Source organism: Electrophorus electricus, chromosome 15, assembly GCF_041902795.1.
Source record: "Electrophorus electricus isolate QZ-2024a chromosome 15, ASM4190279v1, whole genome shotgun sequence".
NCBI lineage: Eukaryota > Metazoa > Chordata > Actinopteri > Gymnotiformes > Gymnotidae > Electrophorus > Electrophorus electricus.
In genome coordinates, this window is record NC_137511.1 from 9,145,986 (window position 1) to 9,169,558 (window position 23,573).

Below are 23,573 nucleotides of genomic sequence, written 5' to 3' on the forward strand. Positions count from 1 at the left end.
AAATTATTTGTAAAATAAAAGATCCTCCCATATTAAACCTTCAGTTGTGTACAATATTTCCCTCTTATGGTCTAAAAGGTCTCTTCCGGTATCTTCATGGTCATTGGCCTTTCCACTGGGATACTACTACATGACCGTTGTTGAGTCTTTGCAATGATGCTACCAGGGCTTTCTGATCCATGTATATTGACGATCTTTTATTTAATAAAATAGCTTCAACAACACACAGACTGAAATATATATATATATATATATATATATATATATATATTTATATTTATATATATATATTTATATTTATTTATATTTATTTATATATTTATATTTATTTATATATTATATATTATATATTATATATATATATATATATCCAATATTCCAGACCAGAGTGGCAGTGTTCAGATCTTGCAGTTTATTGCCATTTCATTACAGCACATTATATCAAACAGTATCCTGCAAAACATACAGAGCTCTGAAAACTCAACATTCACTTGTGAAAAAAGACCTTTACATTCTATAAATTTAACAAACTTCTTCAAACAGTGACTTGCATCATCTAAGAGCTTATGAAATAACTTTTAATAAGGTGTCAGATGGAGAGGGGCTATTTGTTATAGATGTGTATAAGATTCTAATATTCTTCTTTGAGGCAAATATATATATATATATATATATATATATATATATATATATATATATATATAAAATGTGGATATCTAGGGATTTTTGCCCCAGTAGTCCTGTAATGAATAGGAGGAACAGCAGTTACCAAAGAATAAGGAAATGTAAAGTATGATATCAGTTTTATATATATATATATATATATATATATATATATATATATATATTTATATATATATATATATATATTTATATATATATATATTTGCCTCAAAAAAGAATATTAGAATCTTATACACATCTATAACAAATAGCCCCTCTCCATCTGACACCTTATTAAAAGTTATTTCATAAGCTCTTAGATGATGCAAGTCACTGTTTGAAGAAGTTTGTTAAATTTATAGAATGTAAGGGTCTTTTTTCACAAGTGAATGTTGAGTTTTCAGAGCTCTGTATGTTTTGCAGGATACTGTTTGATATAATGTGCTGTAATGAAATGGCAATAAACTGCAAGATCTGAACACTGCCACTCTGGTCTGGAATATTGGATACAAGGGAGTGCGTTCATGTTCACTAAATATTAGAGCTTTCTATGTACTATTAAATTTGCATTTTCCTCTTTCATCCATCACCACAAAGGTTCAAGTTGGGTTTAGCCCAGTACAACTTTCTTTAACCTTTAAAACGGTCTTAAGAGGAGATCAGAATATTTTCTATAGGGCCAATGCCTAAATTATGAGAACATTTGCTCACATTCATAAGATAAATGGTGGCTAAAGAGAGGCCGCTTCCAGCATTTTCTACTATGGCCTTTTAAACACCAGATGGGAAATGAGGGGGAAGAACTGGGGAGTTTTCATACATTTCTTTATTTCAGTTCTCTGGGGTAAATGCTTAAACCAATGTAAAAGTTGGTTTCAACAAACCAGGACTGAGGAAATGGACTGTGTGTGTAAACCAGAACAAAAATGAATAACTAGCCCAAGAGGTCATGTGGCACAAGTGCATTTCAAAACACAGTGCACACTTGTTAATAAATGCATAATGTAGCAAATCAATTAATATATTTTTTTAAAAAGGTTTCTCCAGTGTTGACGCAATTAAACATATAATTTACCTTTAGAATACAGTCAGTATGCTACGTTTTTTTTTTCTGTTTGTTTAAAAATCACCCAATAGTATATATGGAGATAATTTTTTGTCTAGGACAAAAATACAATTAGTATAAGACAATTAGTGTAATTAGTGTTAAAATTAACCATTTGATGAAAAATGTTTCTGTTCAAATTAAATCCATTTAAAAATGACATTTAGTTTTATTATAATTTTTAAGTATTTGGACACTAAAGTGCAAAGCAAACATTCAACAAGGTTATATATTGGTGGCTACAGTTTACTGCAAGATACTTCTTAGTTCACGAGGGACAACATCAATATTGCCATAAGCCATGACACATCATTTACAGAAAATGGTGACCACATGGACACAAAAGGTATTGATATATTGCACTCTGGAGAAAATTAATTTCCTTTTTGAAGAGAGATTTTACTGAATGTACATCTACTTCAACCGAACCCAACCTATCCTTACAATACTGGTACAAGAGGCTACATATGTGCAAAAATAAAGTTGATTAAATAAAAAATAGCAACTTGCCACTCCCTAGTATTTTTGCATAATGTATATCAATACATTAACAAAGGGGTATGATCATATGTACAGCAATTCCATGAACTGTCAATGCATTCACATCGGACTTTTTTTTTTTTTTCGTAAATGCTAAAGCATACAGCTCATCTTCCCCAGTGTGAGCTCATCTCACTGTTTATGTTGAAGGCATTTCTCCTGATGGTAGGGTAAGAATTTAAAATTGCCTCTTGAAATATTATAAAACAAATTTTTAGTTCTCAGCCAATGTTGGGTAGCTGACTTGGTCAAATATAAATATTGTAAACTTAATTTTGATTTTGGAGGGCTTTTAAATGTTTTGAGTATAAATAACAGTATATAAACATACAGAATTCAAAACAATGCACCTTTTTGATCTAGATTACAATTTTTATGGACTGGTTCAGACTATTACTATATGCCTCCTTTCACATTCGGGGGTGGGGGTGGGGGGGAACTTACCTTGTCTTTTTATTGTGCAGTCAAGAAAAAAAAATGAAATATGTATATAACATTAGCCATTCCCTTAAGATACCAAAATATTTATCAATCGCTTCTTGAATAGACAACTCAATACTTACACCCCACCCCCCAACCCACACACACACACACCTTTAAGCAGGCCCTTGTATAAATGAGCACCTGACAAACTTTCACTCCTAGACAAGATGGCAAGACCAAAGGTACAATGTAGAAAATTAGCTCTGTACTGGGATAACAAATATTCTAATAGCTTATTCAGGAAATGGGGGGGGGGGGTCTAAACCATCCAAATACAATTCAAGAAAAGCCAAACTGGACATCAAAATTGTGAAGCTTTAACATGTGCTGCAAACTCTACTGCTAGTCTATATTAAAAGTGGCAACTATAAGATTGAAGCTTTTCCACCTGACTGAGAAACAGTACTAAACTATACTACAGTAATTTAATTAAAAGCCATCATACAAAACTGCTGAAATGTTTAATTGAGCCTCAGTGACACCAGGAGGATGTCAGAATTCAAAATGAAAAACTTGCTCAGAGATACACAGCCAAGTCAAACTGCATGAAGACAGACATTTTCTAAAAGAAAAAAGATTAAAGTGAATCATGACTTGGATGCAACTCAGTTTTATGAATAACACCTTTAGTGTTCCGCTCCTTCTCCTTGTCAGCACAGCAGTTAAAAACTTCTAATAATGTGTACACCAATCTGTCAAACTGTTACTTGTTATTAACTAAATAATGGTCTTGGATTTATATTTTTCTATTAATGTTGCAGTGTTTTATATTTGGTGTGCAATAAAGGCAATACCAACCATACTACTTTAATATGTCCACCAAATGCTGGTATTACTAACAAAACAGCAAAACACAACAAAAGACTGAATTCATGCTATGAATATGTAGTGTAAGTAAATTGTGCATCTCAAACCCGCATTAAAAAGTAATTTCACACCATAAAGCTCTTAAGAACTTAATCTTTGCTACACCAGTATGATAAAACACCTGTCACACACAGACAGTGCTTTCCAATAAAACACCATCATAACACAGTCATGTATTCAAGGCCTTGCTCAGTATGTAATCTCCTTTTAACTAATTTTTAAAAAGTCATATGACTTCAAAGTCTTCCGCAGTAACTCGTGGCCATGTTTCCATTTCTGATTAATATGGAGTGCTACATGCGTCTAAGTGGAGTGTGCGGCAACTACATTCTTAAGCTATTGTCTCTGTCATTTCAGACATTTAATTATCTCCACACGAAGGCCACAGGGCAAGTTAAAAATAAAAAAGTCAAAACAAAGACACTTGGGGAGGGGTGGGGGAGGGGGATCATCTTTTTTCTTAGTAATCAGACACTATTTGTCCGCGTAGGTCTGTGCCTTATCGACAGGCCTGTCTCTAGAGAGCTAGGCGTTGTAGCACGGGCCTGAAGCGCATGCTGGTGTTGGAGAAGTTCGAGCACTCTGGGGAGCAGCAGAGAGCAGGGCCATCTCGCCCGGCCCTGGTGGCAGGCCACCAGTGGTGGGATTGTGAAGCGGAGAGTCTCCATGTGCTGGTATATCACAGCAGCAGTGCTGTGGTACTCTGAAAGAGGTAAGACCACCTCAAAGCCTGCACCAGGCAGGTAGAAAGAAGTTCCTCCTTCTGCAGCTCCCTGTGCTTGTGAAAGTCATCAGACACCCAAGACAAAAAATCTCTAGACTTCCTCCTTGCATTACATATCTACATACAACAGATCTAATGCTACGGACAGCAAAGCACCTCTTCCGCACAAATGTGAGCGATTGATGGGGCAGTTAGGGTTGGGTTAGAGACACTGCTTTGGTTTCGCCAAGATTCCTGATGAAGATCCTTCCCATGCGTTTTTCCTGTGTGACTGATTCCACACACAGCCTCATATAAAACAGCTGAAAGGCAAGACCAAGACACAGCTGAACAAAGTTATTCATATATTGTGCATCTTATACCGGGATGGTGAGGAGGTCAAAATATGCCAGTACAAGCTTGGCAATCAGTCCGTGGAGGCAGAAAGAGGCAGGGGAGTGGGAGAGAGTGGGAGGAACTGGCTCAGAGCTGGTGCACAATGCTGTCAGTGTGATTGAAGGACACAGGGCCATCCTGACGGAGTCGTTGCCACTGGAAGGTGGTGCTAAGAGAGCCCAACTCCTCTTCCTCATTCTCCTGCTCTTTAGCAAACTCCATGAAAACCTGAGATGCACAAAGCCAGTACCCAATTATGACTCAAAAATAACCAGGATAAAATTGTAAATTACCCCAAAACACTCCATGATTACAGATCATGGGGAAATATTAGCTACTGTGGCAAGACATAATTACAGCTAAACATTATAACCAACCTGCTCAAGGGTAGACTGAGAAAAGTTGTATTCTTCAAAATTGAAGTTCTGCTTAGCTGTACAGAGGCAAAGAGAAAAAAATATGGACAATTACTAAAATTCATATTTTTCCAGAGTATTGTTCTATGGCAACTTACCACTCTCAAGCTGAGAAAAAGCCTTGGCTAGTGATTTAACATCCTCCATTGGAATCTTATAAACCATCAGAGTGGCGAAACTGCAACACAACAATAATAAATGTAATATGATATATTTAATATATATTATAATGTTTGGTCTAAACACATCTTTTGTTTTTTTGTGTCACTGAAGCACTACCACTCCTACAGATTCTTTTGCTCTCTACTACACACCTCTCTTGGCGTGCAGCATGAGGAAAGATCCTTAGTATCTCCTTGTGGAGTAGTGCCACCTGCTGGAGGCCAGTGAGCTCCTCTCGAAGTTTAATCTCTAGACTATAACCCCGACCATACTTCCCCTTCAGGTGCTGGATGGAACCAATGCACCTAAAGAATGCCATATCAACACATGCCTTTGCTTATTTACCACATTTTAATTATCATTTCACTTAATTACTCATCACCATAGTTCCATGAAAAAAAAGAATAACACTAATTAATGTTTTCATTAATAATAACAACAACAACAACAACAAGTAGGCTCATAGAAGAAAGCTGGACTGACCGTAGCTGGCCAGAGACCATGATGGCTACTCGGTCACACACTGCCTCTGCCTCCTCCATGTAGTGAGTGGTCAAGATGGCGCCACGTTGCTTGTTTTTAAACGCAGCACGCATCGCTCTCCTGCCCCACCATGCAATAGTAACGTGTTATAGCAGAAATGCTCGGATTAGGAGCAGGAAGTGCTATCATCTGTATCAGTCACATTTACAGCAAACTCTGGAGTATAAATCATCTTACACTAACTGCAGTTTTTAAGCCACCAGCAAAAACGATATTGACGTGTGATTTTTATTTCCCTAAACTGCTGTGTTGATATAATAATATTAGGTCATCCAAACAAGAGCAGAAAAGATCATGTTAAATTTTTCCCTACACTTGTATGCAGTTTTTTTGTTTTTAATTATGGGCCAATCCCATCCTCAAAAATCCAATTAACCTTGAAAGCAAGTGTTGTATATTATGTGAGCTCCGTGGCTTTCTAGAAGTAACTTAAAATAGCAACAAAAGTGTACATCTGTAAATGGCTGATGCAAATACACATGTCAAAGAATAAACTAACGCACTAAAGGTCTTACCACATGCGCTGCTTGGATTTGGGGTCCATCCCAGATGAGGGTTCATCCAGGAGCACAATCTGAGGGTTTCCCAGCATGCTCAGTGCAAAACACAACTGCAAGCCAACAAAAACAGGCAAAAAATAAATAAATAAAAAATTTAAAGCAGATCCTGCTGTAAACACAGGCCTCGTCAGGTACATCACATATAAAAGAATGGATCTTCTTGTATACGTAGATGTAGTGGGTAAAATGCTACCTCCCCCATGGGCACTGGGGTTCAAACCCCATCCAGGCAAGTGCTCTATGCTATACCAATAAGACTGCTTGGACAAGGCTCCTAACACAATATATGCCTACCTCTGTAACATGTAAATTTGAAGTCGCTCTGGATAAGTGTGCCAACATATGCCAAATGTGTAAAATGTAAATGTGAAATGCAAGCGATAAAAATGTAGTCAACTGGTAATACAATGGCAGGTTTTTTTAATCAGCATTCTGTGTTGATCTCTTACCTTCCTCTTGAGGCCTGCAGACAGATTTTTAGCCTGCTTATGAAGATGCTCCTTCAGCTCCAGAGCATTAACCACACTGAGGACAGACACACAAACCACACAACACACACACTCAACAGTTTCCGTCAATGTCCATGGATTCTTATTTATCAAGGGTCTCAGAGAAAGAATACTAATCTATGATCAGATCCTCCTGCTTGGCAATGTGACTGCATTCATTAGGATATGAAAGATATGAAAGTCATTCTTACTATCTGATGACCAGAGGGTTACAGTGCTAAAGCCATATTAAATACTATTCATTATCTAAAACTGGAGAATAAGCATGAAAACAGAAGTATATGGACAGAGGAATGTAGTCGTAGAGGTACCGTCTGATGATGTTTGGCACATCATCATTGCGTAAGCCCTTAATGGCAGCATAGATCTGGAGATGCTCCTGTAGGGTGATCCTAGGCCAGAGGGGGTTCACCTGAGGGCAGTAACCTGCGTGCTCAAGTGGGTTATCCACTGGCTTGAACTCTGTGCTATAGTCTCCCATCAAAATCTGCAACACAGGATAACATGTAAAACTGGAAAATGGTCATTTAAACTTAATTCACTGAAGCCGATATGAATCTTTTAAAAAGGTTCAGAATGCAATCATATTAGAGCCCATTGCAATTCAGAGACTGTCTGATCAAAGAAGAAGGAAGTAGATACCTGTCCAGCAGTGGCATTTGTGTCTCCTGACAGCATGTGCATGATTGTGCTCTTCCCTGCTCCATTAGGTCCCAGAAGTCCCAGGACCTCACCTGAGTAAGGAAGGCAACATTAGGCTACTGTACAGAACAGAATCCTCTCACAGAAGGGCTAGGTAGACAAAAGAAAGGCGTGTACCTTTACGGACACAGAAGGAGATGTTCTTAGCAGCCACTTTCCTCCGCTTGCCAAGAGAGAAGCCCTCTCTTTTGCTGGAGTATTGCTTCCTCAGATTGCTCACCACCACCACAGGTTTCTGAGCACAAGCCAGAAGAAAAAAGAAGCATCAACTACCTCTATTTGTGAACTAGCTAGTAGCTATATTACTTAGCCATATCAAAAAAGAATTTAGGGAGTAAATTAATGAAATATTTCATACCTCATCACAGCTCTGACAGGTGAGTGCCTCTTTCACGCGAGCCTTCTCCACCAGTACATCCTCATCTTCATTTATGCTCTCCTCTGGGTTTCTCTGCACTCTGCCCTTGGCCTTAGAGGAGATCCTACGGAGAGGAGAGCTTGCAATTAAAAAGATCACATTGCATCACAAACGCAACATTTTGGAGAGGTACCTAAAAATCCTAAATATTAAATTCTGCTTGAGGAGTCACTTTTTAACACCAAACAGGAGCCCTAGCTTGAGAGTCAGATATCATAATAAAGGAGATTTATATGGCTCTAACCTGCACAGCTGGTCATTCTTCATAGTCCTACCTCCATAGCGTATTTCTAACCACCGCAGCAAGAAGAGCAGCAGAATGCACTGCAGGTAAGGCTGCAAACACCACAACAAATTAGTCCATGCACTAAATTACTCCATATCTATAAGACACATACATGCACAAAGTCTAAGAAACTCACAGCTATAACTGCAATGAGAAGATTTTTCCACAGGAACTCTTCATGGAAAGACAGAAAGAAGGTAGCCTGAAATTACACAAATGCATCAAATAATCATCATGTATTCACTATGACCTCTAATATTGGATTATAATTCACCAAACATGAGACTGCAATTAAGTCAACTTCAATTTAGTGGCTAAACAGTAACCTATATTATTCATCATCAAGCATGCGAATCTCAACTACTCTGGTAACACATATTTGAACCACAGTCCACTTTTACCTGGACAGTGATTGAGACTTGAGACTACTGGTCATTTCAGATTATGGATAATTATCATAGATAATACCTAATTGTAGGTACTGACCTTGGTGATGCAGTTGAGGCAGCCCATCAGGGGGTATAGTGGGTTGAAGAAGCACAGGGTGTTGTGTAAGACACGTGTAAGGGCAGGATTATCATTCACAAAGGCCAGCTGGACCATGGAGGCAGACACTACACACACCTGAGACAGCACACACGTGCACACACTCTGTTTTGGTATTACAAAGCAGAAGAACTTTCAGACATCTTAGCCTTTTTTTAGTTTAAAGTGTCCCTATATGTTTTCAGTGACTTTCAACTTAAAACAGCTAGAAAAACTCTTTTGAGCTACATTTTCTTTATTGAAAAAGTTATTATTTTGGATACTGTTAAACACATGCTTCATACTACACTGCTTTACTGTAGTGCAGATATTAGTTGTTAGTATTACAACTTAAAACTCCTCTAGTTTACATTTAGTGACAAATCAACCTTCGGAAGACTTCATTGTGAAGTGACATCGCAGCCTGTTACTAACCATCATGGAGACAACAGAGAAGAAATCTCTGTTGCTCTGGACTTTGGCAAACATGAATGACACACAATATGTGAAGAGGACCATGGCAGGGCAGAATCCAATTAGACAGAGAATCTGAAAGAAAAAATAAAGGTAGACATGAGCTACAGCATGTATGGGACTCGGCATGTGTACATGTGGGTTGTGGGATTTACTAGAGCTTGAGACTGCAAAGTGAACATGAGTGAAGTGTACAACAGGCAGCAATTATCAAGGTTCAGTGCACTTGTGCAGATCAATATAATGTTGCACATGGAAGCGTGTACGCGTGTGTATGCATATGTAGGATTCAACAGAATATTGCAAGACAAACTGGATATTGCTTATACAGATCAGTTTGAGTGCGAGTGCATGCATGCGTGAGCATGTACACATGCATGTGTGCCTGCACCCACACATCTCCCCTTACCACGGACATGATGTTGCTGTCAGACAACAGGTTCGTGGAATGGAAGCTGAACAGTGTGGTGGTCATGGCGATGAGGATGAGGTAGTAGAACGGGATGTCTACAGCAGCCTGTCCACACCAGTACGCAGAGGGCAGCAGACCAGAGATCCTCAACGTCGAGCGGCACTTTATCTAAACCACACACAAAACCAGCTTACTTCTGCCTACATTGTTCAGTGAACCAGTTCTAAAAGGTAAAGGATTATTTCAATAAGTTACATTTAGCTGAAAAAAACATGGGACAAATTAACCCAAGATGTCATCTGTTTCATATATGATAAAAGGTACATGTTAAATTATTCTATAGTTTAAAAACATTCCTTTGCACATGGTTACCTCTCGATCTCGTGTGTGGTCCATTGCAAAGTAGGCTGGCATGCCAGCTGCCAACATACCCAGAATCACAGCCTCAATGTAAACCAAGGCATAAGATGTTGAGTCTGGAATTTGCTAGAATACAAAATAAAAACAAGATTACAACTTTGGAACACCTCTGAGGGCACACACACATTTATAGCTAATTAAAGACGTAGATAACTAGAATTCTGGTAAAATCATCAGGTACTCACATATTCAAAGGGCTTAGTCCAGGTGTTGATCTGTCCTGAACCATTGAAGCCTCTGAGCAAGGCATTACTGAGTACATTCACTGCCATGGGCAGAGAGTGCACTGTAGTACTGTTAAAGGCTAACATATAACCAAAACCCTGCACAGAGAAAGACATACAGGGAAAGAGATGCAAAGAGGGTGAACGTATAAAATAACACACACCTTGCTAATGTAAAACAAGTTAATTCATGAAAAAAACACAAACAAGGTAGGAAGTGAAGACCAGACACCAGAAGTCAAGAGAGATTCACATTCCACATTACCCTGCACCCAGCATGGTATCTAAAAGCAACAATCCTCACTCACTGAGCCCTAAGTATACCCTGCTGCTCTAAAGCTCTCATCCTGAGAGGATCAAGAGCTCCATTTAGCAAAGCTACCCCACTCTGACTCAAAATGGTTCCCACCCACCATCTAATGCACTAATAGAGCATTATTTCATCTGCGAGCGCAGGCCAAGATAGTAGTCAGAGGTAATGGAGATTCTTGAATGGACACATTCAAGGTTGCTCCAATCCTGATCTAAGTTGTTAAAAGCCAAATCTGTGCTGTCCGTTGCTGGGCGAGTTTCTATGAAGCATACTCTAAGTGTGACTCACCTTACTAGAGCCTGTTACATTGATTGCAGCACTGTGAGGTGCAGCAGACATGTAGTCCACTTTCTTCATCATCTCCACCTTAATGTCCTGAGATTCCAGGTTATGAATGAAGCCTGATATATCAGAGTCTACCAGAGAAGACAAAAATGGAGAGCAACCTTTCTGAGTAGGGACCAAGAAGAAGTATGTATATGAAAGCATGCTGCCTCCCTTCTAGGTTTCATTCATTGTGAACCTCATTTTGTAAGTAATTCCTTTAAAGCATTCCTTTAATTTCCACAACATCTTCAGGTATCAGTACCCTGACAGCTATTAACCGCATAAACAGTGCTCAATTATAGCTCAAATAATAAGTGATCTGAATCTTTGATCAACCTGTTTGACATCAATAATCTTAAACTCCTATTTGAGGGAGGCTGGCAGACAGACCAGAGGAGTTGAGCACAAGTAAGCTGGTAGCATATCTGCGAGGGGCTTCATTGCGGCGGAGCAGGTAGATAGGTTGGAACTGTCTTTCAGGGGAATGGATCTGAATATTCCCTGTAGCCAGTGACAGAACCAGCACTGCAGTCAGGAAGACCAGGAACAGCGTCACACTGATGTAAGGGAGAGAGTGAGAGTGAGAAACAGGGATAGATGCAGACAGAAAGACACAGCAAGAGAGAGAAAAAGAGAGAGCGAGCAAGGGAGCGATCGAGCGAAGATAAAGCAGAAAACACAAATGGTACCAAAAAAAGACAGACATTTACACTGCAAAAGAAATTGCTTTTTTTTTTTTTTTTTACAATGGTATTGTCTGGTGTAATCCATGTACTTACTTGTATATGATGGGTTTCCTTTCTCTCTGCAGGTTAAGCATATGGAGCCAGGCTACAATGCTGAATTGCTGCCTCCAGAGGGCATGGCCTGTTACTGCATCCTGCCTGTTTTCTGAGAAGGTAAGCAGCCTCTGGTCCATGTCATCCAGGGAAGATGCATCACCCTCCTCCTCTGTCTTGTCCTGGTTGAACACACTGTAGTCTGAAACACAGAATGAAATATGCATATCAGCCTCACTTTTAAACTGGGGATATTTAGGAATATGAGGAGAATAGGTTTTGTGCTGTTATGACAACTTGGTGTAAGGGCATTAAATGAAAGAACACACTAGCTATCTGTGTGAGGTCACAGCTGTTTCTTTTATATAACAAGAATGATGTCAAATCATCACAAGTACAAAAAATGCATTTCATGACTGCCGTGAAAGTGTGAAACTCTGTGTGTGTGTGTGTGTGAGTGTGTGTGAGAGAGAGAGAAAGACTTATTACCTGCCTGGTCCACTTCTGCTTCCGCCTCCAAACGCAAAAACACATCTTCTAATGTTGTCATGGAAACACCATAGTTAACGATACCCAGGTCAGGCCTACAGTCCAGCTCAGTGAAAAGCCCTTGGAGCAAGATAAGAGAGGCACCACTTACCTTCACCTGTGCACATCTTACAATGCAATAACCATCCACTACAAACCAGGCAACAAAGCAGCAAAACAAAGTCGTTTCCCTGCATACTTGATGCATTACACTGAGTCTCAAAGCACTTGCTAAAGCCACTAATCAGCACTGGTAGAACTGAGATCACCACTCATGTTCAGTCAAGCATAAGGCAGTTTAGTCCAAGGCAGATGGTAAAGCAGAGGGTTAGCAGAAGCCAAACCTGGAAATGTTTCCATGCTCTCAAAAGGCAATGTGAACGTGAGCTCTGCCTCCTGTTGCCTTGACAACTGAGCTTTTGGAACATGCTGCTTGACCAGCGATGTAAGGCTGTCTGCTTCACAGACTTCTGTCACAGACATCCTACACAAAGTGAAATAACACATTTAGGAAAAGATGATATCTCGATAACAGGCATCTTCTTGCCTTCTTTATCAATCAGAGTGGGCACACACACACACACACACACAAAAATGTAGCTACAAACCTTAGGAAGAGCCAAAGCAAACAGTCAAGCACACAAGTAACTGTCACACAACTACACAATAATTAAGGAGAAATTATTCAATTTTTAACACTACTTTATATTTTAATGCATAAATTCTAAATACTTAAGTAGTTCATATTTACAATACTAAATTAAATAGTTATTGAATGAAATAAAATGGCTATATGAAATTATATATTGTTTACAAATTAAAATAATTGTTATTTAGGAACTAATAATTCCAAACTAGGATAAATGTAAGTCATTCATGTAGAATATTATTGCAAGATTAACATTCTTCAGGCCAGACGTCCTACTAATCCAGTAGAACAGTAAACGTTCACATTCCTAATAGACTTAGCATGTCACACTAACCTGAGGTGGTAGCCAACGCCACACTTGGTTTTGAGGTAGAGAGAAGAGCCCACACATTTTAGCTGGCCTTGAGAGATGACTGCTTTACGATCTGTGAAGCAGAAGGATCACAGACGCGGGACCATATATGAAGGAGTGCAAGTGTTTCTGTGAGTAGGACTACGTGAGAATGAGCACAAAAAACCCTCCTTTACCTGCCAGTATGTCTGCCTCGTCCATGTAGTGCGTGCTGAGGACAGTAACTCTGCCTGCCCGGCGACCCTTCAGCAAGGCCCACACCTGGTGACGTGACACTGGATCCATACCTGCTGTAGGCTCATCCAAGAGCAGGATCTAGTGTACACACACACACACACACACACACACACACACACACACACACACACACACACACACACACACACACACACACACACACACACAGAGTGAACTAGAAACATTCATTAAGATAATCAGTGACTGCTGTGGAGGCTTTCTGTACCTTAGGGTCTCCTAGAATAGCAATGCCCACAGACAGCTTCCTCTTCTGACCCCCACTCAGGTTCTTGGCCTGTGCATCTATAATCTTTTCCAAGTCCAGATCCTTCAAAACTTTCCTAACCTATGGATAGCCAAAACAGAGTCTTCCCTTAAAACAAAATGTTAGTGCAACATGACTTGGATAGAGTACAGACAGTTTTTTTTTTCCCCTTCTGTGATCGCTTTTCATTTGGGTGGAAGTTAGGATGCGTTGAAGACCAGCCAGTGGTAGTTGACACTCACCTCATTGTCAATGTCACTGGGAAGAATGCCTTTAATGGCTGCGAAGATCCTTAAGTGCTCCTCCACAGTCAACACATCGAAGATGATGTTGAATTGTGGGCAGATTCCCACGAGCTGCTTCATCTCAGCTCCATCCGCTATCTCTGCCACTGGAGAGCCATAGATGGCAGCAGAGCCTGTGGACCCAACACAGGCACTTACATATACCCTAACCCACAGACCCTACTCCTAATAGAGTGCTTATTTTTGTATTGGGTCCCTGTTATGAATCAGACAGGTAAGCTAGGAAGAAGGAACTGGAACTGTGTTATATCAAATATACTCCTTCCACAGAAAGAATCTTATCAGTATTCACATTATTATTAGATAGTTTTTTATTTAGCAATGTACAGTGCAGTAAATGAACAGACCTTCTGTTGCAGGACAGATGCCACACAGGATGTTCATGAGGGTGGATTTCCCTGCTCCACTATGACCCAATAGAGCAGTGATCTGACCTTCATAAATGTCAAAAGTCAAACCTGAAAGCAAACATGACGTTTATGGATAATCCTCTATGTCAGGTGTGTTAGATATATTGCATCACAACCAACAGCAACAGATGGTGTTTGCACTTGTAGTTAGGCATTACACTGGCCAGCGGTTGCCAGTGTACCATGCAAATGGAACCAGCACCTGAGGGCTGAGGGTTCTAAGCTCCTTGCACTTAAATCCAGATTAAGCCCCCCACAAACTCCAAATTTAATCCTCTCCCCAGACTCCCAGGTATGCTTATAAATGTGAATATAACCACAACACAGCAGAATAGAACCACAGCAATAGCTTCTTGCAGTAAAAATACATGAGTAAATCAGGGAAAATAATCGTTGCCAGAAAAATAATCAAACTGCTATATTATTGCTCAAATAAGCGAGTTAAGAGCTGTATAGAAGTATATGAATTCACCTCTCAGTGCATCCACCATGCTGTCCTTCTCTTTATAGGTTTTATGGATGTTATAGATCCTGAAGGGGTGAAGATGGAAAAAAAAAACAACACACGAGCACACACACACACACACACACACACAAATGATGGATATTAAATGGCAGTTTTGGCAGCATGCCATGCCCCTCTGTAAGATACAGTAGCACTGGCCCAGATCTCACTGTTTCTCCTTGTTTGAGCACAGTACACACAACTACTGGGACTTATACCTGTCAGTGTTTATTAAAGCTCCTCATTAGTTACTACAAATCAGAATGCAAGGGCACGTAATCTGGGATGCCACTGTGCATACATTTTGGTTTTTTTTGGTTTTTATCTATCTTTCTCATAGGGCAGGTAGCTGCACTGCTTCTAAGCAAATCTCACAAGGCTGAAGTTATAACTCAGTACTCCATCAGGCTGAAAATCTGTTAAAAATGTCTATAAACACATTTAGTCTGGTTTATTTACTGTTGGTTAACCCCAGGGCAATAATTAATGATATTTGCAGGCATTTTCACACCCCACCTTTGTGGTTTTATACTTTGTGAACAGACATATGCTTAATATGAATATGTACTTTAACAACCAAGACATATACCATGTATAAGAACTGTGAGATCCTGCACTTTCTGATGGTTGTTGTGCCAATACATATCAACAAGTAATTAATGTTTTAAAATAAATAGTACTTGTGTGCACTCGTGTTGTAATTCACTTAAGGAACAAAAAATTATTATTATTATTATTATTTATTATTATTAAATAATTAATTATGCATTCGTTATCTAAGAATGTACCAAAGTTTTGGTATTCCCAGACAAGATATGTTGCTCTCACCATTTCTGTATGGATATCTGTTGTGAATTCAGATCTTTTTAAGCATTTTGTATTCATAAAACAGTGCTATGAAAATTCAGATAAGAATTTCATATAAACCGATTACACATCTAAGGATGAACTGAGGACAGAAACAAAAATATACACCATGTTAAGTTACAAAGTTAGAGAAAGGTGGTAAAAAATACAGCTTGGGTCTCCACATCTTAAATGGGTAAAAGGTTAAAGTAATACCTTATGGCCTCTTTGCCTCTAAACTCAGGAGAAACTGGTTCCACTGATTCATCAGCCGTAGGTGTGCCATTCATCTCGCCTTCATAAACAGAGCTCACTTCCACATAGCGCTTTCTGCGTTTTGACCAATAAGAAGGCTTCAGGAAGTAGACCACAGAGCGTCTCATTCCAAACTCACCTAGAAAGCAAAATAAAGTCACAACGACTAAACTCCCTCAGGGCTTTGTTCCCCCCTTACACCACAATTTGATGGATCATGTTAATGCACAGATTCCTGATAGCTGATACTAGAAACAGTTTAAACATTTCTAACATCCATAGTAAACAGCCAACTGCCATGTTGGTTTAAAACTGGATTGTTGATTTAAAAAAGGATTGTTTAATGCACAAAGACATTAAAAATTAAAATATATTTAAACAAAAATAGCTAGATAGTCTGAAATGTAAACTGTTTATATGAAATCATGTCAGTATAAGCATACAGAACATCATAAAAGGTATAAAATGCTTAATTTCATCATAAAACTAAGAGGCTCCCTGACATTTACATAACCTACTCTACAAGATAAACTATACTATGTGGGAGTGGCTTGACACCTGGAGCTGAAATGTTACATTATATATTAGAGTCCAAAATTAACAGCAGTTAGTATTTTCCTGTATAATAAACTATGTGGCATGAAATACAGTGAAATTCATCACTTTAGTGGACTGCATTAATTGGAGGATTCTCCAATTAGTAGACTCTACCTTAATTGGAGGTTTCTCCAATCTAATTTGACAACTTGTATTATGTAGCATCCAAGTGTCCAAATTCATTGGTTCACTTAGACCAGGAGGCAGTCCTAGTAATTGCTTCCAAAGCAATTTAGCAAATGCGTTAGAATGCAAAATGGTTCACTTATAGCAAGTTGTCAAATTGAACTGAATTTAATATTTTACACGCTCATGGCAGAAAATTGTTTTGTACAAGTTGCAATGCCTCGTTACTAGGCCCTTATTATAGCACAGCACACCCAAAGTATGCTGTTGTGTGAAGTATGATGTGTGAAGAAATGTTCTATGCTAAGATAAAGTATGTAGCTCACCTGGTAGCACCTGATCTAGGTAAATAGCCAGCAGCAGATAAAGGATGCAGTCGAGGAAGAGCATTAGCAGCGGCACATACAGCGCATGAGGGCCATGAGCCAAAGTGGAGAACACCGCACCGTCCCCCTGTGCCTCCAGATACACCACCTACACATGCCCAGGCATTTGACAATAAAGACAAGACATGAAAAGCTCAAACTGGGTATTTACATGAGTGTACTGATGATTAACTATCAAACTTGGCAAGACCTGGAATTGAGGGGGGGGAAAAAAGTCTAGTTTCATATAGGTTACATAAAATCTTGTTTCATGGCAAATAGTGCCTTTGTCAGAGAGGTTATAAACCATTTTTATTCCCATATGCACAAGATAAGCACCGGTTTATCTAGGTCACCTCTAAAAGCACTTTAACACACAGTAACATTAACACACAGGTGCCACTGCCTTGGTGGAATTTTTGTTACCTGGGCAATGCCGATGGAGAAGGCACTGGGAGAGAGCAAGCAGAGCACCCAGACAGCCGGCTGGGGGAAATCCCTCATCAGCACCGTAAACAGAGACAAGCAGCCAAACACCAGTGTCAGCATGGAGCCCATCGTACTTGCAAACTTGGGCTTCTTAAACAAAGGAGTGAGCATGAAGGAGAAGAAGATCTGGGGAGAAAGGAAGAGAGGCAAAGTAATTAGCTAGTCATCCAAGCTTTACATGGATGACACAAGATTACATCTAAAAACATGACAGCATCTTCCTTCATTCCCATTTGCTCTGGCTTGACTCAGCAATATCACTGCATTTAAGAGCATTCTGAGATACTGGGTAAACAACTGTAAGTGTAGATTATCAAGGCTTTTGAAGACCAAGCACATATAAACTGAGCGCCACCAAACATCTTCAATTAAATTTAGAATACTTAACAGAATCAGAGCTGTGATTACAAACTTAACACATATGAGGCCCAGGAATGTAGGACAACCTATGGTCAGACAAGTTATCTCTCAGTAGGAACCATTTAAATGAATCACTGCTGTTTGCTGGTTTAACCTACTAAACAAATGAAGACTGACAGTACTTACAGTGGATATTCCATAAAGGAAGATGAGAAGGAAGATGATGAAGAAATTGCTGTTGGAGAAGAGGGGAGTCCATGTAGCGATAACAGCCATAAGAACAGACATAGTGGTAACCAGGGCAGCATAGAGAAGACCCCATGAGAGCCTATGCATAAAACACAGACACACACCCCTCACTGTAGAATTTTGCAGAATTCAGAAAGTACCCATGAACTTCCAAAATTTCACAGCATGCTGAATGGAAAAAAATAATTCTATAATGAAATGCGGTTTCATGAGCCTTCTGATTATACTACGCATTTGCTATAGACAGCAAGTTCTTCACATAAGCAGATACCCACATTAAAAAAATAAATGTACCACAAAACTCTGGAGTCATGCCTACCAGAATGCAGTGTCATACAGTCCCATCATGCTCATGGTGTCTTTGAGCCGGTGCTCCTTCTCCGCTGCCACATTGACAATGAGGAAGGACACGAAAGGTGTGAAAGCCAACACCAAATAAATGGAGATGAGTGCATGTGGGAACTTCTGGACCTCCACTGTATCAGGGTGACCCATCATCACCACACGCATGTTCAGCTCCCTCCACATCAAACGTTTTGTTTGCATCTATATCAAAGGGACAGTGTTTAAAAACAAACCTGCATCTATCTTGAATCTACTAGAGGCTTGGAATTGTATTTATTCATCACTGAAAGACCTTGTATTATACATTTCCTGAGGTTGCAGACTCTGCTGTTAAATAACGATCAATTTTCTAGGATTTCAAGCCACTCCCACCTGGATGATGGCAGCGTCGATCACTGACTGGAGCCGTGTGAAACCAGAATACCAATAGTTAGCTGCATGGCAGTTTAAATGGTTGGCATAACAGTTGGCTGTGAGGAAAGACAAAAAGCAAACACTCAATCTTAGGACAGGGCTTTGCTCAAGTTTTGAATATCATATTTAATTCAGCACTTTAGCCTCATGGATTTAAATATCCCTGAGACCAAACTAATTAGCACAGTAATTTATGTATATTTTCAGAAAATGCATCTCTGCTAACCAAGTGTTACTGTCTAAAACAGAAGAGCTAACCAAATTAAAGGTGGCTTCATATTCATATTAAGTATGTCAGTGGTGGAGAAAAAAAGAAGGAAGAGGGTAATGATAATTTAGATTAATGTTTCTCCTTTTTCTTTTTTAGAGTCTACAAAGGCTGGCATAAGTACTAATACTTCTTTTGTCTGTCTTCTCACCGATTGACTCAGTGTAGTCACTAGGTAAAGGGACCTGATTGTAGGGGAATCGTAACTGGTAGGACATCTTATCAAGGAACACCACTCCCACATAGCCAAGAGGTTCATACAGGCTGGCATTCTCCAGGTCTTCTTCAGTAGAGAACATCTCTAAGCGGTCCTGCATATCTGATAGTAGAACCACGTGAACCATACCATAGTGAATCAAAACCTTATAAGAATGTGCCTTTGCATTCCTATGCACAAAAGGCATCTCCATTTCAGGATTGCATGAATTAATGTTAAGTTCATTTCACATTTCCCAATTAGACAAACTGTGTACAGAATATTAACACTTATATATTCCATAAGAATGTACCTAAATAATTGTATATTGTGTAAGAACAGTAGTAGAAAATACTCCTACTGCTCTAAATCATATACATCAACTAATCACAAACTTTTATAGCTTTCTAAAGTTCTACATGACACGCTGCTCCACATGCAGCCTACCAAGGAATATTATCACGGCCCAGAGAAACTGTCCAATTTCTGCTAGTGGACAGAGGATGACCAGTCGCTGAAACTCACGTAACTCTTGTGCCACTTCCTCCATGATCTGACTGGTGACATTTGTTATGGGAGTGTAGCCCAGGCCTTTGAATGACAAGTACCGATCACCATCTTCTAACTCAGAAGTGCTGATGCTGCCATACGAGATATGAGGGTTGAGGGTACTGATGAGGATGAGTAGGCCCAAAAGTAGCAGAGGAAGAATCAACTCCTATACAGAGAGAGAGAGAAAAAAAATGATGAAAAAAAAGGATGAAACAGAAAGCATTGTGAATATAATAATCTGGAGAGATGACGCAGAAGTAATAACACATATCCTATGCCATATTGAGTCTATGACCATCAACCCAGTTCTGCTTAGAGACTATTCAAGCTGTAGGTTCACTTTTAATTTTGGACTAGCTGTTAGTTTCATTTGTAATTAAAATGAGACTTATCTAGCTTGAAACCATGGATTTTTAAAAACCATCAATGTCATGGTTGATTAGTTTCACCGTATGATCTGGAAGACATTAAACCAAGGAAAGGAAACTTACGGGACTTTTTAACCGATTAGTCTAAGTGGGAGGGTGGGTAGGTAGATAAATAAATAATGGACCAACCAAAAAACAACAAAAATAAATGAAAGGAAATAATTGTAACAAACAAGAAGCTAACAATCCAGAAAATAAATTATTTGTTTGCATTTGCTAGCTAATACTGCCACTCATAATAGTTACAAAGTATCCTGAACTTTTTTCACAACAATAAGCATATGTAACCGATATCTGAGTTTAGAAATTGATATGCATGGAACCCAAAAATCACACCCGTCTTCCTCTTTTAGAGGAGTAATGTTCAAAGGCTAAAGTTTTTCAGTTGTTTAGACATCTTTGCCTGTTTGAATGAAACATTTTAATTAATATAATAAAACTTGCAGTCCTAAACGGAATATGATCCAGTGCTATCTGCCAACTGTTTCTAGGAATGTTTGCTCAAATGTACAGAGCTAGAGGTACTCAGAGCCAGGGTACAATCTAGAGTCCCAACAACACCTCTTGAAGGCAGATGCAGGCCAGGAGATTATCCATTGAAGCTACTAGCAACCAGTATCAAACTGTCCAGCATTTTCACACTGTTTCAGACTCAAGACAAATGTAGCCATAGCTGGTCTTTAATTATTGTAAATATGATTCTGTAAGTTATAACTAGAGAAATATGTTTCACAAGTTAGCCCACAGATTTATAGTTACAAATCCAGGTTGTAACACCAACCTCTTTTTTATTTAGACCTATTATATAACAACGGAAACAGAAAACAGAAATGGACCAGATCTCTTTTCTGAATAACAAGAAAAGTTTAGCATATGAAGTAATCTTTTTTTTAAAGTTACAAATAGTCCTATTTTATTCTAATTAATATTAACAGAGTTACTGGGGGAATTTACTCCACTAAATAGGCTATACACATCACTTTCAGGTATTTCAAGTGTTTTATAAATAGAGTTCCATAATTCTCCATAAGTTCTATAGTGTATTAGATGTGAAAGTGTCCACTGCTTTAATAAAAATGTGGCACTAAACAATAAACAAGATCAAATGCATTTGAACATTTCAGAAACTGTTTGAATATGCAGAAATTTCCAAGGAATCACAATATTCCTACAAATGAAACTCCATAAAAATCAATAAAGCAAAGCAGGCATTTGTTGGCAAGAGGTCTAGATGAGGGCATTGCATAACATACTTCACTTTTGTCCATTTAGACCTATTAATAACTTGTGGAGAGACCACTGCCTCTCAGGATGAACAACGACAAGCAACACTGAGTGCAGCTTGAAATGCACAGGGATATTAATGGCAGCAATGGTTGTGTTATTAAAGAGGACTTCCATTTCCTTAACAGCCTATTCATTCCACCAGGCTTTCAAAAACACCCTCCCTCACTCCCCAGCCCTAAGGAAACAAGCATGAAACATGGAAACATTAAAAATGCATTAGAGCAACTTAAGTTAAAATAAAAAATACATGACCCCCACCAAAAGGAAAAAAACAATTAAAAAAAGAAAAAAAATGCCTGGGGATGTTTACATTTTTCTCACCATTTCAAAATAGCAAGGCTGAGAAACCTGCTGAGCTGTGAAAAACAGCTCACAGTGACACACTCTCAGAATGAAGCACTATGCTATTAGAATCAGAAAAGAATTCCAAATATGTTGGAAATTCGACATGATGCATCATAAGTATGATTTTTTTTTTTTTCTGGTCCAGATTCTGGTCTAGATTCTGGTCCAGATGGCCAGGATTCTCGGTAAATATACATTTAAATTATTTCACAATAGTAAAGAGTGATTAAAAATAAATAAATAAAAATATACATTTGCCTGTTAAGACATCTAATTCTGACTACTGCTGGCTGTTGAGACAGCAAATGCTAAGTAACTCCAGCTATAGCCATGATAATCAAGAAAATGCTGACCAGTGTAAAATAAGTCACATAAAGGCACCCACAGTTAATTCTTCAACTACATATTAAGTTTTCAACTACATATGCCAAGAGGTCTTCACCAAAAAACAACCAAGGAAATAAAAATTTATTTTAAAAGACACCTGGAGACTTTGTTGCTTGGTCCTCCATTTGATCAGTAGATTTTTGTACAGCAGGCTCTTTGTTTGATTCCAGACTCCGGCATCTCTTCTACTTAAAGTCTGCATTTTTCCAGCATGCTTTAAGAGGCTAGGACAAGGACAAGAACGCACCTTGACGGTCGACACAGCTAAACATAAAAAATGAAAGCAAGATAAGTTAACTCTCGCACGGTAACTACAATAGCGCAAAGAAAACAGGTGCAAAGTTAAAAAACGCACCTCCGTGGCTCTACCAATGTGGTTAACCGGTGACCGAAAGTCACCTTTGCACAGTTCATGTCAAAAAGAACTTTCCAATGACTTTAATTATTTTGCATTCTATGCACTAACGTATAGTATCGCTATGATGTAGATGAAGTGTAAAATAGCTTGCTATAGCTGATTAATCTTACTTAGCGTTTAACTCATTTAAAAAAAGAATTACGTTGACTGGGGTGAATAGTTGTGTAGCAAGCTAGCTAGCTAGCTAGATACCTAGCTTTCACGCATTTCGCACTTGCATACCAAAAATGTTATTAATTAAAATATTAAATATATTAATTATTGACCAAACTCATAGTACCGAGAAAGGAAGCTAGCTACATAAGATGCACAGCGCGTCCAGACAGCTAGCTAGCAACCAATCATACCTGTCATGCTAGCTAGTAATAGTAAACACAGCTAGCTAGCTACCATTAACTGGACTGTCCTGTGTTAAAGTGAAACAGACTTACGTATGAAATACATTAAGGCATGTCTTTCTTCTAAGTAGCGATTTCTTTGTCAAAATACAATGCTGTTCAATTTTATTTTTCCAGTGTAACCAGTCACATACGCGCACAACCACAGCTACACGATAGCCTGTGACGTT

At 38.8% G+C, this 23,573-nt stretch overlaps 1 protein-coding gene across 3 annotated transcripts; it reads right to left on the reverse strand.

The window, feature by feature from the left end:
• Positions 1–1,913: 1,913 nt before the first annotated feature.
• On the reverse strand, positions 1,914–23,566 carry abca5 (ATP-binding cassette, sub-family A (ABC1), member 5). 3 transcript variants are annotated; one of them, XM_027002649.3, is made up of 39 exons: positions 23,437–23,566; positions 22,685–22,851; positions 20,114–20,306; positions 19,544–19,711; positions 19,083–19,180; positions 18,685–18,911; positions 18,303–18,444; positions 17,694–17,882; positions 17,229–17,376; positions 16,141–16,318; positions 15,046–15,104; positions 14,511–14,621; positions 14,101–14,276; positions 13,820–13,939; positions 13,533–13,671; positions 13,339–13,429; positions 12,700–12,839; positions 12,317–12,436; positions 11,828–12,029; positions 11,439–11,605; positions 11,010–11,137; positions 10,370–10,507; positions 10,137–10,250; positions 9,762–9,932; positions 9,314–9,427; positions 8,840–8,977; positions 8,490–8,555; positions 8,312–8,403; positions 8,008–8,131; positions 7,767–7,884; positions 7,590–7,681; positions 7,259–7,434; positions 6,888–6,963; positions 6,394–6,488; positions 5,819–5,938; positions 5,488–5,640; positions 5,272–5,351; positions 5,135–5,190; positions 1,914–4,985 (listed from the first exon to the last, which is right to left on the reverse strand). In XM_027002649.3, exons 1-39 carry the CDS (start codon positions 23,447–23,449, stop codon positions 4,845–4,847), a joined length of 5,040 nt encoding a protein of 1,679 aa, XP_026858450.3. In that variant the 5' UTR covers positions 23,450–23,566; the 3' UTR covers positions 1,914–4,844. The 3 variants fall into 3 exon arrangements, with proteins under 3 accessions (XP_026858450.3, XP_026858451.3, XP_081553942.1); XM_027002650.3 differs by having other exon boundaries at positions 22,685–22,811; positions 23,437–23,564; XM_081697816.1 differs by lacking the exon at positions 19,544–19,711.
• Positions 23,567–23,573: the final 7 nt, after the last annotated feature.

What these genes read in the sequence shown, in the direction of transcription:
- abca5 (XM_027002649.3), bottom strand. An exon ending in TGACTACACTGAGTCAATCG is followed by an intron (nt 19,181 to 19,543) that starts GTGAGAAGACAG and finishes CTTTCCTCACAG; the next exon opens with CCAACTGTTATGCCAACCAT. An exon ending in GCCTCAACTGCATCACCAAG is followed by an intron (nt 8,556 to 8,839) that starts GTCAGTACCTAC and finishes GTGTAATTTCAG; the next exon opens with GCTACCTTCTTTCTGTCTTT.